This window comes from Schistocerca piceifrons, chromosome 3 (genome assembly GCF_021461385.2).
Source record: "Schistocerca piceifrons isolate TAMUIC-IGC-003096 chromosome 3, iqSchPice1.1, whole genome shotgun sequence".
In the NCBI taxonomy this organism is placed as follows: domain Eukaryota; kingdom Metazoa; phylum Arthropoda; class Insecta; order Orthoptera; family Acrididae; genus Schistocerca; species Schistocerca piceifrons.
Window position 1 is genome coordinate 115,982,155 of NC_060140.1, and position 20,657 is coordinate 116,002,811.

Genomic DNA, 20,657 nt, shown 5'->3' on the forward strand with positions numbered 1-20,657 from the left:
GGAGCACCTCATCAGTGGTGACACCTGAGTGAAGTTCTTCCCTTCTAATGTTGTGTCTCTTCTGCAACCAATGGATTAAGGTGAACTTGAACTGAAGAACATAAAAAAGTATAGCAGTATACACATACTGGGGAAATTAACTGAAGAAGATGGAGAAGTTGGTGTGATTTCTGGTCTGAAATCAGTAAATATCACAGATGTGATTATTATGGTTGCACCTTCTTGGGATGAAGTTACTGAACTCTATATTCTGAAGTCATGGAAAACAGTATGGCTCCACTATATGTGAGTCAAACATTCTTGGTTGTTTTGATGTAAACGATAGTGTCATGTGTGCCTGGTTGCAGAATGACAGTGACATGGGATACGGCCTGATGACAATGACAAAATTTTTATTGCTGCCTGTTGTACTACAGAGAATAACTGTGATAGTGAAGTGGTCAACAAGAGTAACATTTCAGAGGAAGAAATAATGACTCAGCTGTAAAAACTAATGGTTTATCTAGAATGTCAGCCAGAAACAACTTCAGTCAAACTGATGATGGTGAAACATCTAAGCGATTGTGCTGCTCTCAAGTGCCACAGGTTTTAAGCTAAAGAAGCATACTCACTATTTTAGTAAATACATGTGAGAAGATTACAGTAACTATACACTTTTCAAGTGCCAGTAAATGTTTCATGTCAGTGCCAAAATAAAAGGTTTTTTTATTGTAGTCCATATTGGTGTTTTTGCAGTTATATTCCGATTAAAATAACTTTGTGATGACAAGATTGCAGGGGAAGGGGGCAATGTTGGCAACATGCAGCCAGCTACATTATGCAAGGCTCATTTTGCATGTACCTACATAACTGGCAATAGGAGTGTATGTGTTGCTCAAGAAAGAACTACACTTGGCTAGCAGCTGACCTCTTACCACTCAACTCAATCAAAAAGTAATTTTAAAATGAGCATAGTAGAATATTTCCAGACTATCCGAGTTTTTGGTAATGCAGTATGACCTAATCTGGATAAACAAGGTTCTTGAGTAATGCTGCTCTGAAACTTTGGTTATCTATAGATTACACTATTCATTTTTCTTTGGTCAACTTTCTTCTATTCTTTGACCCACATGTTGTCTTCTGCTGTCCATCAAGCAGCTTCTTTAGAAAATGCCACTTCAAGATGTCATTTTTCTAAAGAAACCCCCAGATCTTCCAAAACTTCCTCTTTTACAGACGAGAGCACTTTGGATTTCTAAAGAAGAATGGAAATTTAGTGTCATGTTCAATGACTGAGCATTAATGTTACAAAGACCGTATGTAACAGAAAGTTAGAAATATTTATTTACTTATAGTACCTTTTTAGCACACATATACTATTGTTGTGTACTTACATCAAGTGAAGCGAGGCAGTACCAACAGAAAACATGCTTGCAGCGCTTGCACATCATTTGTGCACACCCTTCATCCTTCTCTATGGGCACATTGCACATGGGGCAGCACTTGATGAGGTCAGAGTCGAATGGTATGCCTGGTGGCTCGGAGGCAGGAGCTGCCTGCTCGCATGGCACACCTGGATGCCACGGGCGACGGCAGTTGGAACAGAAGTCATCTGCACAAGTGGGACAGTGCACGCATTGTGGCCTGCACTTCTCCGTGGGGCATACCGAGCAAACTGTCTCACAACCGGCACGGGGACACCACGTGCGTGCCACATCCAGGTCCACCTCTGGAAACAACAAAGCTGTCTCAATACCATATAACAAGAGAAGGGGCACAATTCATAAAACTATAATGTCACAGTGGTTGTCTTATTATTGTCTACCTGTTTTTATCTTCTGAGAACAGCCATCTAAAAATGTTGCTAATTATATCATAAATATGTAATGTCACAGAGATAACTATGAAAAACCATTATTTCTTCCTTCAATTTATGCATTGTATATTAGCTAATACAATACTAGGGGGGAATGCCAGCACTACTGCAATACACAATATGCCAGTAGCTGCAATTTCCGAGCTGCGGGGGTGGGGAGGGAGGGACACCATTACATCAACAGTGTGCATGTTAATCAGACACGCAAATATCTTATTCCCAATGGTCTATCAGAAATGATATGAAGACGCTATGTTGTGGAGGAAAAGTGTTGTCTCTCCAGCTGCGTCGTACAAGAATTTTTTTCCGCCAAGCAGCTACCAAAACTAACATACCTGCACACCAATTTGCAGTCATATAGCATTGTATAGCCATATGCAAATAAATTTTAGTTTCTGCTCAGGAGGAAGGGGGGGGGGGGCCTGGAGAAGAGCTGTTACACAAAAATATGAGGACAGTGGTAATGGTCACTGCTTGGGAGGGGAAGAGGGGGGACAACCTTACACCAAGGTGGTGGTTACTGTCAGGATGCACAATACTTAATTGTTCCCTCTGTTTCACAATGGTAGCAATGAGGAAGTTTGAAAGTATTGTCAAAGGAGAATGAGAGTTACATGCAAAATATTGTTTTAGTGTAATTTCAGTAGTAGTCCAGAAGTGTGAATGTACAAGATTTCTCAGAACAATAAATTACATTAAGTGTCCATTTAAATGTGGTGAAAACTCTCAAAAGACATGTTGAACATTTTGGGTATACAGGACTTGGTCCTCAAATTATTTTTGTACATCTGTGTGTAATTTATGAATGTAAAAGGAGGAATTCTGTATTGTTGCTTGTTCAATCGGTATATTTCTGGCACATACAGTTACTTTGGTTTATACTAGCATATATGTGCTACTAAACATCATTCCTCATTGTATGAACAAAAGGTGGTGTAAGGAGAGGCTGCTGTGGAAAGTTGTCAAAGCTCTCACCTTATAAACAGGTCATTGTATCTACCTGTAGCTTAAATGCTGCTGCTGCTGCTGATGATGATGATATGAATTAGGAAGTTCACCATTTGGGTTTTTGGTGCCATGGCACAATAAATATTTCAACATAAATACTTAGTCAATGGTAACTAGGCAAAACAAAGCTATCATTTGTCTGCTTATACTTTAAATCTACATGACCACCTATGAGCTATGAAAGATCGTAACATATTTAAGGTGTATTCTTGTTTCCCTGACATGTCCTATATCCTGGAGGATCTCCTCCCTACAGGGCTAATGGTACAAAAGTACATCTAATTTAATCTAATCAACTAACAATATGTACATCAAATTAGTTGTAACAAAAAAATCATTGGGAATAATCTTGAGAACTAAGGTGATATTTTTTACAGTGGACTAGTCTTTCAATAAAAATGGGAAATCGTATACAAATCGGATTGAATGCGTATTTTAGGTAAGTATAGCATTGATGAAGGGCTACTTCACAAAATCTGTGCCTAATTTATACAAAATCATTCTTTGTATCTGGGAAAGTGCAGAAGCTTTCATAGTTCAGTTCACACCACAACACTATTCAAATAATACATTTAGGAAAATGTAGCGACGAACCTACTAACTACAAACTCACTGTAGTGAGAGGCAGTGGAAACCATTAGAACCTGTGACATTTACAGTAAACTTATTACAGTCTCTGACAATGTTTAAATATACATGAAGAGAGATTTTCCCAAAACTGAATGATCAGAGCTACCACTCACTGTGGATATGCTGCAGTGGATGGACTGCATTATTTTCCTTTTACCAAAGATGTACCACAGGTGGTACATTCTTGGTGGACCTAAGGAAATTTAGAGCTACACACACATAGAAAGCAAACTGTGTGAGCATACAAACAGAACATTTAAAGACTCCTTTACTCAGCGAGAGTTTCAACAAAACTGTGCTAAACAAAGTTATTGGTAGCATGATTTTGTACAAAATACTAATAAGAACACACGTCCGAGAAAGAGTAATGGCTGTGAACGTTTATTAACAGTTGAGGTTATTATAGGCTGTAACTTTAAAGAGTATAGCATGAAGTTTCAATGGTATGTCATCAACATCTGTATTTATGTGTGTCCTAAGATTATTTCTAAGAAAGGTACTGCACTCTGCAGCTGTGGTCTTAGTGGATTCAAACCATGCCACCTGCAGCACAATCACTTTTCCAAGCATGAACAGTGAATTCTAAGGAAAGCAGTAGTCATCAAAAATCAAAGGATTTCCCTTTAAACATATAAGGGGCATTCAAAAAGAAATGAGCAAGAGGCAAATGGCTCTGAGCACTATGGGACTTAACATCTGAGGTCATCATTCCCCTAGAACTTAGAACTACCTAAACCTAACTAACCTAAGGACATCACACACATCCATGCCCGAGGCAGGATTCGAACCTGCGACCGTAGCGGTCACGCAGTTCCAAACTGTAGGGCTTAGAACTGTTCGGCCACCCCGGCCGGCTAGCCAGAGGCATAATTACATAAACCAGCACCTGTATGTTTGAAGTATTAACCCTGGCTGTTGAGACACTCATCCCACTGTGACACAAGGTAGTGAATGGCTGTCTCATAAAATTCCCAGGGCTGCGATGTTAACCAGTTCCACATGTACAGCTGGATGTCATCGTCCGAGGTGAATTGTTTGCCCCTCAGAGCCTTTTTAAGGGGACCAAAAACGGGTTAATTGCAAGGAGAGAAGCCTGGACTGTATGGAGGGTGGCTGAGAACCTTCCATTTGAATTTCGGAAGGAGTGCCATACTGTGTTGGTCGTATGGTGCTTTGCATTGTCGGGGAACAGCATGACCCCATGATGAGATTTTCTGGCTGTTTTGATTTGATTACTCGCAAACCTTTACCACTCTTCATCAAGCAATGCTGGCATTCACTGTTGTTACATGCTGCAGGAAGTGACTCAAGGGGGCCATCTTGGTCCCCTAAAAAGGGTCTGAGGGGCAAACAATTCACCTCAGACGACAATGTCCAGCTGTACGTATGAACTGGTTAACATCACAGCCCCGGGAATTTTATGAGACAGCCACTAACCGCCTTGTGTCACAGTGGGACAAGTGTCTCAACAGCCAGGGTCTACTACTTCTAACGTACTGGTACTGGTTTCTGTAATTATGCCTCTGGCTCGTTTCTTTTTGAACGCCCCTTATACTAGCAATGGTTCAGTCATGAGCTGGTTTGCTACAACAATCATTTCTCTGCAATTCCAGTTTGTCAAATATACATTATTTTTTCTCCATTTCATAGAAAGAAGTGCTTCTTCTTTGCTAAGTTTGGACTACTAACAAATTACTACTACTACTATTACCACTAATAACTAGTACACCAACAAGCCAGATGTCAAAGCCATTTCTATGTTATCTGCTTGCCATACAAGGCATGGTCAGCACCTAACTGGCTTACGAAAATAACTTCTGACCAAAAAGTACTTGAGTCTGTAAAAAAAAGGAGAGAGAGAGAGAGAGAGAGAGAGAGAGAGAGAGAGAGAGAGAGAGAGAGAGAGAGAGAGAGAGAGAGAGAGAGAGATTAAGCTGTGTAAATAAAACAATACACAGGCTTCAGTTTAAAGAGTCAGTAGCCGGCCGAAGTGGCCGTGCGGTTAAAGGCGCTGCAGTCTGGAACCGCAAGACCGCTACGGTCGCAGGTTCGAATCCTGCCTCGGGCATGGATGTTTGTGATGTCCTTAGGTTAGTTAGGTTTAACTAGTTCTAAGTTCTAGGGGACTAATGACCTCAGCAGTTGAGTCCCATAGTGCTCAGAGCCATTTGAACCATTTTTTTAAAGAGTCAGTACAGGGAAACTCCCAGCAGTGACCAAGTCCAACATATGTTGGATTTGGTCACAATTTGCAGTGAGCAGTAAAAAAAAAAAAAAAAATTTGCAGTAGAAGAAGCAATAAGAACCTCCCGCCCCCCCCCCCCCCCTTACAAAAAATCATTTAATATTGTTACATGTTGATTTACTATCCCTAAGAAGTAAGCTTAACAATCACAGTGGAGGTCAGATAAAATTAACTGCAGCATATTATGTATTAATGAGTACTGGCTGCAAAACTCAGAAACAGACTTATGTGTACCACATGGCTACATATTAGTCACAAATTACTGTGGAACTAATATTGTGGAGTGGCAATTTACATAAAAGAAAATCTAAATTTGCAGCATGCTATAGTAGACCTAAGCGAGCATTGCACTGAAGATGCATTTGAAGCAGCAGCTGTAATATTGCACATACACAAAAAATTATCATTACTTTTGTGTACTGTATGCCAACTTCTGATGAGGAAGGTGTTATGGATAACCTGAATGCCTTAATGAAACAGATCACTAAACACAAAAACCACAAAATTTTTATTGCAGAAAAAAAAAAAATGTTTAGAAGCACTAAATAGCTACCGTATAAATGAAACTAGATTAGATGCATGCCTTGACAGTGTGATTAGTAATGTAATAGGGGTCAACTAGAGCAGGGTGTAACTAAGCTGGAATTAGCCCGCCCGGCTACCCGTGCAGTCTGACACACTGCTTCCTGAGCGGGAAAGCATGCTGGTTCCTGGCACAAATCCGCCCGGTGGATTAGTGTCAAGGTCCGGTGTGCTGGCCAGCCTGTCCTGTGGATGGTTTTTAAGGCGGTTTTCCATCCACCTCAGCGAATATGGGCTATTTTCCCTTATTCTGCCTCAGTTACACCGTGTCGGCGACTGCTGTGCAAACACCATTTTCACGTATGTGTACACTATAATTATTCTACCATGCAAACATTTGGGATTACACTCGTCTGGTAAAAGACATTCCTGGGGGAGGGGGGGGGTTCACACTGAGGGCTGTACCACGCAATACGCAATAACCCTGGATTCGGTGTGGGGCAGCGGTGGAGCAGGTTGACTGCTGTGGCCTGTTGTTGGGTAGTGAACCATTGAGGGCTATGGTGGGAGACAGCCTCTCCTCCATTTCTAGGTCCCCAGTTTAACACAAACCCAGATACATACAAGCTGGAATTATCTGATCATGATGGGATATGGATCAGAATAGGCAGAACAAAACCTGGGAGTACTAAACAGTTAGTCACACATAGAATATTAACTGAGAGCAATAATGAGCAATTGAAATGTGAACTGAAGGTAATAGATTGGCCAAATATAATCCGTAATATAAAAATTTTTGATGAATGCTTCTCTACATCTTTATCTACAATAAAAAAATTAAATAGATAGGCCTTGCCTGCTTCTCACAAATTCTATAACGAAGTCCCAAAGACAGTGAGTGAACTACCAGTGAATAGTTTTAAGCATACTATAGAAGTACAATTCAAATGTATGCCATACTACTCAACACATGAGTTACTAAACAGACACACACACGACACACGCAGTAAGCAACCAATAACTACATTATGAAGCACCATTTGCTTATATGTGTGTGACAGTAACGTGCAAGCATTTACACTTTTTTCCTACATTGTACTTATTTTAACACATAATAATTGACACTTTTGTACAACATGTGATTAATATAATATATTACTATTATTATTAATGCTGAATTGTACCACTGTATGTATGATTACTATATTAGCACGATTGTTTTAACTTATGTATCTACCTGTCCTGTATATTTATGTAATTATTTTTTATTGTTTTATGTATTCAACATGCTGACAAAGCCAACTGTATGGAAAACATACCGAATGGCAAATAAAAATTCTATTCTATAGAATGTTTGGCCATGGTAAGGGTTTTGACTGGATACTGGTTTCTTACGCTAGCTTAACATCCAGCTGCCAGTGAGCTTATCAGGGTATGAGAACTAACGTCTTGAGAGGAACTTTAACTACGGTTCTTACTATCCCTGTCCCTACACTACCTGTCTCCAAACAGAAAAGGTGCAACAAAATGTTAATGACAAAGCATGCTGTCATTAAAATGTGCCAGGGCTTACCTCTGTTTAGGCGGAACTTCTTGTGCTTCTCTATCAAATCTGCTGTGACTAGAGTCTCCATTTCAGATATTGAGATCACGCCCTGCTTCTCACATTGGGCGTCGGGACAAGAGATCTCGTAAGCGCCTTCTTGGATTTCGAACTCCAGGTACGCCTTCATACACTGAAACAATGAGAAACGATATCACAGATTACCAAAGGATACTTGTGCGGGTTATTGTATTCGGTGCTTGAAATGTTTAGTACAACATTTCATTTCGTAAGATGCATCGTAAGATAGAATGATCAGTTCCTGTTACCATACTTCTTAATATTTCTTTCCGAGCAGCGCAATGTACTTCATATTTGGGACTGGAAACTCTACGAAGTTCAGGCCGCCGTCAGCGACCAGACGCAAATTCCCTAGCAAAACATGGCAGTCAAATAGTGTGCCTCAATTACACTCAGATAATCGGGTGGATCAGTTAACTGCTACAGAACGATATCTATGTATTACGTCGTAGTCAGATTTCCTAAAAACACCAAAAAATATTACTTGACTGCGTCCATTTCATTCACCTTACGAGTAGCCATGCTGCTCCTGACTCAAAATTCCGAGAGCATATAATTATGGTGAAATACTGAATTGGTGTCCCCGGAAGGGTGGATGAAGAGAACACGTCGCAGAGCGCCTATACGGATGCAGCTTACCATGCCCCTGGGCCACCGTTCACTTTCGTGTCTGGAGCTGTTTTCCCGGATATCTGACAATTCCCATGGTATCTAATTGGCGCTTTTATCGCCGGCACTGCGTACACAGTGTTAAAGTCCCTGTGCCCTATGGACGCACACGGAGAGAAAGTGATTAGTTGCCCCTCTTCAGAGATCGCGTGCTACATATCAATTCGAGAGGTAGCTAGGACAGCTAACTTAAGCATTGGTTTGCTTCGTAGACATGGTTCTACTGTTAAGTTCTGTGCTAATGCTTTAGCTTTCCTGTGACTGTTAATCAGTTCCCTCAACCCTTTGACAAGTACGGAAAGGACACGGATTAATGCAGTCTGAACGGTGTTGCAAAGTGGCATAATTGTCGTTACGTTTGAAACACGTTTAAAAATAAAAATATAACTTTGCGTTCTTTGACGCGATTTAAAACGTAGTTTTTTTGTGAATATTCACGTTATTACTTGTGGTCTGACAGATGGTGTGCACTGAAAACTATTTTATATCGTGGGCCGGCCGGTGTGACCGAGCGGTTCTAGGCGCTTCAGTCTGGAACCGCGCGACCGATACGGTCGCAGGTTCGAATCCTGCCTCAGGTATGGATATGTGTGATGTCCTTAGGTTAGGTAGGTTTAAGTAGTTCTAAGTTCTAGGGAACTGATGACCTCAGATGTTAAGTCCCATAGTGCTCAGAGCCATTTGAACCATTTTATATCGTGGGCAACTGCAGCTGTTGAAAGGCATGATATTGGGAGCGGAGTTCTTCATAACATCAGCAGTGTATTGAGCTGAAGACGGTACAGAGATATCGAGGTTATAGTCAAAGATTTCACCTTCACCTGTCCCAGGCAGTTTTCTAAGCGTGCACGACAGAGCGAATGCAAGCATCACGTAGTCGTCGAGATCGTTATCCGAGACGGACTCGTGCCCTTGTTGAACGAATCTGGCATCGTTCTGACGTGATTTACGGAAAACGCAAACTACGTCGGATTTTCTTACAGCGGATAATCGCTCCTCTTCATAAGCGCTGCCCGAGTGTCACACTAGCCTATTTTGTCGTAGAACTCCGCGCGGCTTGCGCAACCGAGTTCTGCTGCACCCATCCGACAACATGAATAGTAAGCTTTTGGTTCGTATGTGAAAATATCTTAGCGGCGGCAACAGCTCGTGAGCGATCTGGCAGATGCTGCGGACCAGACAAGCTGGCTGCCCCAACTTAAAGGGAACGGATCGGTTCACACACACGTTAGCAATGGCGTCTCAACTTCCATGACGATGGCAATTGGCCGACAAGCGGTCTCAGATAGTGATCGACTTTCGTTGGTGTGGTTTTGCGCTTGCATAACAAACAGCAGTAGGTCCCCTTCTTTTTTAATTGCAAGACGTATATTCGCTTCATATATTTCGAATATTTGTTTCAGTATTGTTGTACCGTTTTCAGTCGAGCTTATTTTCATTTAAAAAATGCCACGCATACACAAAATGGGAATCCTTAATATTATGGTATTTCCATAATCTAGACAGCACTCGTAAAAAGTCTCATGTATTCTATACATTACTTCAGTACTTTCGCGACTAAAATCCGAATACATATGCTAAACAGCATTCCTTCTGAAGAGATGACACGTTCCAACTTCGAAAATCCCAAGAGCCACGAAATACAACGTAATACTGAGAAATATTTAGGAAAAAAAATACAAGCTCTTTAAATGGAAAAGATTGTGCTACTACTTTCCCTCATTTCATGTACACCTGTCATTAACACAAGAAAAGTAACATCAAAATAAGATAGTTAACAGTAACAAAATGTCTGGGCATTATAAGAACAACTGTCTCCCAAGAACGTTCTTGCTATTGAAATAACAATAAATCCTTGAAAGAGCTTTGTGTTTTTTAACGCGAAAAATAAATGATGTCTTTACCATTTATTGCTTCTCGCATTCACATGCAGCTGTTGTGTACTACGATGAATTTTTGACTCACATTTCTGAGACATCAACTTTAAAGCATTTCAGTCGAAGAAAACAATTTCTTGAAAGCATACCTGCCTATGACTGGCCCCATCTCCTTCACTAAAGATAAATAAGTAGCTGCCCTGCAGCCAATACTACACTGATGGGGTGCGGTATTCTGAATTCACAAATTTTGCTGGATGAGGTAGGCAGAATTCAGAAGGGAAAGTGACCGTAAGTAAAACTATGATCTTTAACGTATACTCGCAACAGGCATTAATTCCAATTTAAAGTTCCAAAAATTTCAATATTTAACACACAGGGTTTAAACAAAAATATGGAAACACCGCGAGGGAAGCAAGCTTGAACATAGAGATTTCAGTCAAGGCTGCAGATTGCGCTGTTGTCTTTGACCACGAACAGCACCTGTGCAACGTCCTCAATGCGTTCTGTCGGTCGTCGTCTGTGTAGTTGTCACTGCATAACGTCAGAACTAACTGCATTCGAACGTGGGAAAACTTGGTGCTGGTATGGTGTGTGCTTACGTATCCAAGATACGCGAAGTGTTACGTGTGTCAAGAGGCACCGCATCGAATATTTATGCCGCATACAGGGAAAGCGGAAAAAACATTATCCTTTAACGCCGGCATTACAGTATCAAATTTTCTTTGATAAATTTTGTCAAAATTTGATAGCGTAATAAGGAACTTTGTCAAAGTTAGGCCTTGATGAAAATTTCTTTGATCAAATCCAGAGCCTCGCCTTAAATTTTACCAAGGAAAGCTTTTGTCTTGTGTTAACTGCACGTAGAAATGTAACCGCTTGCAGCGCTACCATCGCTGTAGCTGTTTGACATTTAATGTTTATCAACACGGTTTCTAAATTTACATGGTGCGTCACATCTACAACTAAAATGCTATACACTGAAGAGTCAGATCAAGCACTGTATAATTTGCTGCATCCCACATACAAAAACAGAATACGAAGTGAGAGCTTTTTTTTAAAAAAAAAAAATGTCACGGATACAATTTGCCGTGAAGTATAGCCAGTGTGTACCCCCAAGAGTAGAAAGGACAAAATCTACGATTTTGTAGAAATAAAAGTATTTCTCAATGGCTGAAGTCAGTTATTTCCCCCTCATATATTCCTCCATCAGTGCTTTATAAATACCTTCACACTCTGCTGGTATTATTTTCGTCAACGTGCACTGCGGTATTCGGGTGCTGTAACTCAAACTAGAGTAGTTTTCTCCTGTTGTAAGAAATCGCAGTGTTGCGGTAAATCTGTTTTTGCGGATAGCATTTCTGAGATGAGTGTTCTGCTTCGTAATATGAGGAGCCACTCTCTTGAGCACATACTGATATATGCTCCCGTCCATTTCCAATTAATTTTCATACGACTTTACGTCCTCGACTTGCAGCTCCCGTAACAGATTTTGTTGAATGCTTTTCGCATCTCGCCGTGAAACCCATGGCTTCACCGAACTACGTTTCCTTTTTTTTTTATTTTTCCTCACATGTAAATACAATGCAGTTGTCGTACATGCAACTGCAGAGCACAGTAATAAGTCTTTGTAGTCCGTTCTGATGGAACTACGACGTCAAAAATCTTAGTCCAAGAAACTATGATGAATATTTGATAACATTTATTTGTCAAAGAAAATTCAATAGTGTAATACCGGTAGAATTCAAAACGTGGACGACAATGTGTGTCGAGTGATGATGATTGTAACGAAACGTAAGGGGACGACAGCTGCAGAAGTAATTGCAGAACTGAATGTCGCTCTCAACGAAGCCTGTCAGAATCAACACAAGCTCCGGAAGTAGGGTATTACAGGACGAGCTGTAACTCCAAAAATCTCACTAAGTGGATGCAAATGCCCATAAAAGGATAAAGTGGCGCCAAAGCATTAAACCTTTGACTATGGAGCGATGGAAAATAGTCCGCATGAGTGTAGTTGCAGACTGTTTCCAGCTTCTGGTCTAGTTTACGTCGCAAGATCGACAAATGAGGGCACTAACAATGATTTGGGCGGCCACGTCGTGGTATTCCATGTGTCCCATTGTTACTTAGGAAGGTCCCACTGTTACTTAGGAAGGTGTCAAGGACAGTGTGACCATTCTGACTAATCCAGGTCCACCCCGTGGTACAATATTTGTTCCCCAATGGGGATGCTGTGTTACAAGACGAAATGGTCCCCGCTCACACAGCTCGTCTGGTTTTCTGGGCCCGGGACGAATCGTTGCACCTCCCCTGGCCACCACTGTCACCAGACCTCAATATTATTCAACTTTTGTGGCTTACGTTGGAGATAACGGTGAGTGATCGCTATCCATGTCTGCTATCCTCCTAAAATTGCGGCTATTTTAAGAGGATAATGCTGCAAGACTCCCTTGGAAACGAAAAGGACCTGTATTTATCGATTCCGAGGCGACAGGAAGCTGTTTTGAATGCAAACTGTTTTCGTACACCGTATTAGGCATGATAATATGTCGTGTTTTTGGCGTGTTCCCATCTTTGTCCAGCTCCTGTATCTTTGTACTGTACCGAAGACGAGACTAGTACAGTTCTTCTGATGTACTTCGTTTGTACACTGAGGTGACAAAAGGCACGAGATACCTCCTAATAACGTGTCGGACCACCTCCTGCCCGGGGTAGAGAAGCAGCTCGACGTGGCGTGAACCCAGCAAGTCGTTGGAAGTGCCCTGCAGAAATATTAAGCCATGCTGTGTCTACAGTAGCCTGTGAGAGATTGTGTGCACGAACTGGCCTCTCGATTATGTCTCATAAGTGTTCGATGGGATTCATGTCGGGCGATTCGGATGGCCAACTCGTTCACTCGATCTGTCCAGAATGCCCTTCAACCCAATAGCGAACAACTGCGCCCCGGTGACATGGCGCATCGTTGTCTGAGAATATGCAAATGGCCTACATTTAGCCGAACGTAACCATTTCCAGCCAATGATCACTTAAACTGGACCAACTCATTCCATGTAAACACAGCACACCACAGCACACACGGTTATGGAGCCACCATCAGCCTTGTTGGCAATATGGGTCAATGGCTTTGTGGGAATTTGCGCCATACGCGAACCCTATCATCAGCTCTTTCCCACTGATATCAGGATTCATCTGACCAGGCCACGGTTTTCCAGTCAACTAGGGGCCAACCGATATTGTCACGAGCCCAGAAGGGGCGAAATCGTGCTGTTAGGACGCACTCGTGTCGATCGTCTGCTGCCGTAGCCCATTAGCGCCAGATATCGCCGCACTGTCCTAATGGATACGTTCGTCGTACGTCCCACACTCATTGCTGCGGTTATTTCACGCAGTTTTGCTTGTTTGTTAGCACTGACAACTCTACGCAAACGCCGCTGCTCTCGGTAAGTGAAGGCCGTCGGCCACTGCGTTGTCTGAGGTGAGAGGTAATGCCTGAAATTTGGTATTCTCGGACACTCTTGACACTTATCTCGGAATATTGAATCCCCCAACGATTTGAAATGTAGTGTCGCCCAGCTACTAATCCCCGTTCAAAGTCTGTTAATTCCTGCCGGGCGGCCATATACACGCCGGAAACATTTTCGAGTGAATCACCTGAGTGCAAATGACAGCTCCGCCAATACATTGCCCTTTTATACATTATGTACGCGATACTACCGCTATCTGCATATGTGCATATCCCATGACTTTTTGTCACTTCAGTGTAGATTAAAACACTCAGATGCTGTCGAGATAGCGTTTACTTTGTGGAACAAACTGATGCACGGATGAGAGAAAATCGAAGATGGCCAGACTGTAAGGCTCCCTCGGCAGTTTCATATCGTGCGATTGTCAACACGCGTTGCCGGTAGGGAGTATGTCACATTTGTACGTCATATCTTGCGCTATTGATCGGCGATGATTGAGAGTAGCTGGAGACAACAGGGGGGAGCGGGCGGCGGCATTGTGTGCAGCAGGCGGGCTGGCTCGCTGGGTGATTACTGTGCACCGCGCTGCGGCCCGGCGCCGCCGAATCAATACCAGCGGCGGGACCCGGCCCAGAGTAGACGCAGCTGCAGCGGCCGCTGCCTCCCGTCTCCACAGCTGCGTTCACACAACTTCCGGAACGAGGAAACCGAATTTCACTGTCGCCTTTACATGTTAGGCCCGAGTCGATTCTGCTATTTGGTCAAAATGTCAGTTTCTGAGCGTCAATTTTACACGAATCGTGTCTGGAAATCAGCTGCTCCGACCTCCTCACCACGTGTACCAGTATGAAATGAGCGTTAAGATACAAATGTGTCGATAGGGAACATTTGTTGTGAACGAGCCTTAATTTTTTTTGTTTGGTTGGTACGACATCTGTCAAAGATATTTGGTATACATCAAGTCATGGAACAAAGAGCATCATATGTTTTCATCGTGTTAACAATGTCGAATTTTGTACCAGAAAGTGATGATTTGCGGGAAGCACTAATTTTTTGGTTTCATTTGAAAAAAGTGCTGCAGAGTCGCATCGAATGCTTGTCGAGGCATATGGTGATCATGCTCTATCAGAAGCAACATGCAAAAGATGGTTTCAACGGTTCAGAAATCATGATTTTGATGTAAGAAATGAAGAACGTGGAAGACCACCAAAAAAGTTCGAAGACGCCGAATTGCAAGCAATATTGGATGAAGATGATACTTTGAGTCAGAAGCAAATGGCAGCAATGCTAAATGTTGCACAACAAACAATTTCTGACCGTTTGAAAGCTACGGGAAAGATCCAAAAGTGTGGAAAGTGGGTGCCACATGAAAGACAGATGGAAAACCGAAAAAACATTGCTTCGAAGACATTAAAGAAAATCAATTTTGGATCGAATTGTTACTGGCGATGAAAAATGGATTTAAACGAGAAAAATCATGGGTTAATCCGGGACAATAATCAACATCGACTGCAAAACCAGATCGATTCGGCAAGAAGACAATGCTCTGTGTTTGGTGGGATCAGAAAGGTGTGGTGTATCATAAGCTTCTAAAACCCGGTGAAACTGTCAATACTAATCGCTACAGACAACAAATGATCAATTTGAGCTATGCATTGATCGAAAAAAGACCAGAATGGGCCAGAAGACATGGCAAAGTAATTTTTTTACCTGACAATGCACTTGCACACAAAGCAAAACTGGTTCAGGATACAATCAAAATACTTGGCTGGCAGCTGCTACCCCACCCGCCGTATTCACCAGACTTGGCCCCTTCCGACTACCATTTGTTTTCATCAATGGGACACGCATTGGCTGAGGAACACTTCGATTCCTCCGAAGAAGTCGAAAACTGGGTGTCTGATTGGTTGCTTCAAAAGACGAACATTTCTACTGGCGTGGTGTCCACAAATTGCCAGAAAGGTGGTCAAAATGTATAGAAAGCAATGGTCAGTACTTTGAATAAAATGTTTTACTTTTCAATTCAAAATAAGTGTTTCATTATAACAAAAAAACGCTCATTTCATACCGGTACACCTGGTACACTGGTGCCGGAAGTTACGAGATGCCTCCTACTATCGTGTCGGACCTCCTTTTGCCCGTTGCAGTGCAGCAACTTGACGTTGCGGGGTCTCACCAAGTCGCTGGAAGTCCCCTGCTGAAATATAGAGCCAAGCTGCCTCTATAGCCGTCCATAACTGCGAAAGTGTTGCCGATGCAGGATTTTTTGCACGAACTGACCTCTCGATAATGTGTCATAAATATTCGATGGGATTCATATCGGGTGGTCTGGGTGGCCGGATCATTCAAACGCTCTATGCAGAATGTTCCTCAAACCAATCGCAAATAACTGCGGCCCGGTGACATGGCGTCGATGTTTGAGAACATGAATAGCTGCAAATGGTCTCCATGTAGCCGTACACAGCCATTTCCAGTCAATGATTGTTCCAGTTGGATGAGAAGACCAGGCCCATTCTACGTAAACACAGCCCACACTAGCACCGTTTGGACAGTGCCTTCTTGACAACCAGGGTTCATGCCTTCGTTGGTTTTCCGCCATACTATAAAGCTACCATCAGTTCTTTCCAACTGAAATCGGGATTCATCTGACCAGGCCATGGTTTTCTAGTCGAGTAGGGTCCAAGTGATGTATCAGAAGAGGCGCCGCAGGCGATGTCGCGCTGTTAGCAAAGAAACATGGGTCGTCTGCTGGTTGAGAGTGTTAATTCCCGTCGTGCGGCCACGATCACGTTGGAAACCTTTTCACGTGTATCTCCTGAGTACAAATGAAAGATATGCCTTGCGTACGCGATATTCCGTCATCTGTGTATGTGCATACCGCTATCCAATGACTCTTGTCACCTCGGTGTTCGGTTATCATAACATTCGCAGTTATCGAATAGCGTGTCCGATTTCCTGATCAGGCGGAGGGCACTGTTCGAAAACATATGTTCAAAATGGTTTTCTGTTGCTGTTCAGTTCGAACACTGGTTGATGCAGCTCTCCATGCTATTCTATCAATAACTACTTTAGCCAAAACCCAACTAAACCTTCCTAGTGTATTCAAGCCTTGATCTCCCTCTTCAATCCCCCCCAGGCTGCGTATCAAATCGACAACTACTTTATCCTAGGGATGTAGCCCATCAGACAATCCCTTCTTTTAGTCAAGTGTGCAATTTAATTATTCCCCAATGTCAGTCAGTCACTGTTTCTACCCATCTCATCTTGAGCAATCATCTGTAGCAGCAGATTTCAAAAGCTTCTATTCTCTTCTTGTCTGAATTGCTTATCGTCCACATTTCAGTTCTTTGACTAACTTCAGAAAAACTTAAAAACACTAGATGTTAAGTTTCTCTTTTTCAGAAGTTCTTTTCTCGCTCTTGCCAGTCTAAGTTTCGAACCCTCTGTAAGTCTGCCTTCATCAGTTATTTTGCTGCCCGAATAGCAAAACCTACAGACTACTTTTAATGCCCAATTCCCGCCGTTGACTTAATTTCGACTACACTTCTTTACCCTTTTTTTTCGGTTCCTATGGAACCCTTGTACGATCTCTTTGTTGTATGTCCGTCCGACTGTTAAAGACATTTTTGTAATGAATGGGTGGGCGCGTTAAGTTGAAATTTATGTCACTTACTGAGATTTATGATCCCTTGGCGGTATAAAACACTGAACCTTATACGTCCAAGCAATCAAAAAGGTACGGCCGTTTAGGTCACATATTTTGATACTCGCAAACTCACTCATCAAAACATACAGGTACATAAAACCTATAGAAACGTGAAATTTGGCAAGACGCAAGGTCTCACTGTACAGGTAAAGGAAATAATCTCAAAATTGTTAATGTTTAGTATCGCACAAAATAAGATTGTTTTTTCATTTGTTACACGACGTCAACTTTGAAATTAAAACAATAAGTAGTCTGCGAATGTCTGTTTCGCATACAACTCGAAATGCCATATCTACACGCAGTAGTCGCTTCTTGATATTTGGTGATGGATAAATTTCGAAAGTTGATATTTGGTGATGGATAAATTTCGAAAGTCGATATGAGCAATAACGTCATTCCTCACACGATGTCTGACTTACCACTGCGACCCGTCAGCCTGAATGAAGAATTACTGATTATTATAATAATGGCCGCTTGCCATTATTAAACCATTCTACAAGATCTCGGAATCCCTGGGTTTGATGTCTTGCCAGTATCAATGTCGCTAACAAAGAAAAATGTCGAGATTCTCGACACCGACAATGGATTAACTTTTTCCCCCATTTCCTCCTCTATAACGTAGACGACAAACTTAAAAGTTTTCTGTTTCTTCTCCCAGAATGCCAATCCACCTTCCAAATTTCTTTGGTCATCTTTACTGCTTAAAAGTAATATTCACACCAGTCAGTTCATGCGAAACGGTAAGACCTTGTCCGTAGTGGAAAAAAGTGCGAAATGATCACTGGTAGCTATCGTACTCCAATATTTTGGAGACTTGCAATGCGTGAGAAAACTTCTGAATGAGTATTACTGTACTAAGAAGTAGTACGTTGACGATGGAATTGTACTTGTCTCTTCACATGGCAATGTCGTCATCCTCTGATCATATCTACTGTCAACGAACCAGTTGCCGGCCCGTTTTGGCCGTGCGGTTCTAGGCGCTACAGTCTGGAACCGAGTGACCGCTACGGTCGCAGGTTCGAATCCTGCCTCGGGCATGGATGTGTGTGATGTCCTTAGGTTAGTTAGGTTTAAGTAGTTCTAAGTTCTAGGGGACTGATGACTTCGGCTGTTAAGTCCCATAGTGCTCAGAGCCATTTGAACCATTTTTTGAACGAACCAGTTACCACAATCGTCGTTACAGAAATAATAGCATGAAAATGAGTTCAGACTTTCCGGATTCGGTATGTTGGCAGATTTGCGGGAATGAGGAATTTTCAATATTTTAGAGTGAAAATGAAGATTACCGTCTAAGTCGATCAAGGTAAAGTGTAAATTCTATCTAAGTTCAAAACGATGAAATATCGCAGAACTTGGTGATCGGAGATCAGCGAAACCTCTTCTCTATATGCAGGATGCAATGCCGGAAGACTTTTTATCGGAATGCACGGACACCTGCACAGGGTAGACGACTGGTTCAGTGGCTAGCAGCTGTCAATCACTAAAACAAAATCTGCACTTTCATACGCTACTTCAAGCGAGCATAGATTTCTTCCTCGCTGAAAAGACCATCTTGTAATACGCTGTCTATTCCCATTATCTGAAGCCTTCGCTGAGAAACTGTTTTCCAGTGCGGTGATAAATGCAACAAACAATAACAGCGTGATTTATCTGGGCGCACTTTTGTAATTTAAGCGGTAAATCGGCCCAATCTGTCATGCTGTTTTCTTCAACGACGGTATGACGTTGTTATTGTATTTGGGGATCGTGTAAGGCTTTAGCCCCCTGACGACAAATGTGAAGTTGATATTAGAAGTATTTGGTTATCTGTACAGCAGAATCTTCCGATCCGATGATCCCGCATTCTTCCCGGATCTGGCTGCGCACTGTCCAAATTTCTCTAATTTGAGTGTGTGTTTCCCGCGTTTACCGTCTGAGGTGTGATCTTGCTACTGAATGTGGCTGTAGTGATCGGTGGAACCATTCAGCGATGTACTACATTTTCTTCATCGCAAGTTTAAATCTAATGTAAACCAATGCCTATCCTCTGTCGTTAGGCGCAATATAACCTCCTGTTGTGACGCCTCTGAAAGCAGGCGCCACTTATGTTGGAATGAACGACAACGAGTCATGCTAAAGCGTTTGAAGTCTTCACTACTAGGCAAATAACCGTGCTGAATGTTTAACTCGTGCAATTTTTTTTCAAATCTCACAGGACAGTCGTTTTCCCTGTGTCGCCAACTGTGCTCAGACGGTCTTGTCGTTTCTGTCTGCTGTGGAAATGTGCGGAGTCGCTTTGTGTACTGCAGAGAAACATAGGCGCAGAAACCCATTAAAAAGCAGCTAGAAACAGATTACTCTTAATGTCTAAGAGATGTTTTTGAAATAAAAAATAAAGGTCCGTCGCTGCTAATATGGCAGATTTCAGAAACATCTGAGGTTACCGGAGTTTGTGTCGAGTGTAGGCTCGGAAATACGTTTTTACATTACGCATATACATAGCAGATACAGGTCTTCCCATTAACGATTATGTAAATTTCGCAAGAGCGTTAGGTGAACCTATGCCGTTCTGTGGTGTTTTCGAAATCAGATTCATTCCGGTTCTCCTTAACTGGTAAATGCACGAATGTCACGCCAACAGCCGGGAACTATTGTCAGTTATGTAAACAGAGAAGCTTTCTAGTAGCCATCATCAGGTGAACGTTCATTACGCTGAAAGCGTAATTTCACAGTTCGTGAGAAATGCAATGAGGAAATACATGTCGAACAAAAACACCCTACACTGATACAGAGTTCTGAAGTATACGGTAAGTTCACAACTAATCACAATCGGACGCTTTAGATGTGTAACAACTATCTAACATGCTGTAATAGAGGCGAAGTGACGTTTGGAACGTTCCACTTCGAAGAGCACTCTTGCTCAGCTCTAAAAACTACATATAGCAAAAGGCAGCTGTTTCTCTACAGACATCCTGGCACGTCGTGAAAATTGTTCCTTTTCCACATCATATGCGACAACAAACTATATAATTACTGACGACACACTGATGTTTCAAATTACTCTAGAAATACAAGATA

The 20,657-nt window shown here is 42.1% G+C and overlaps 1 protein-coding gene across 1 annotated transcript in view; it reads right to left on the reverse strand.

Annotated features, from left to right (window-relative positions):
* The window catches only part of LOC124788440 (E3 ubiquitin-protein ligase RNF144A-like), a 137,784-nt gene that overhangs the window by 12,016 nt on the left and 105,111 nt on the right, over positions 1–20,657 (reverse strand). The window contains exons 2-3 of the mRNA XM_047255712.1: positions 7,834–7,996; positions 1,374–1,708 (exon numbers count right to left, since the gene is read on the reverse strand). Of these exons, the coding sequence (XP_047111668.1) occupies positions 1,374–1,708; positions 7,834–7,996 (498 nt within the window). The remainder of the gene's footprint in view (positions 1–1,373; positions 1,709–7,833; positions 7,997–20,657) is intronic.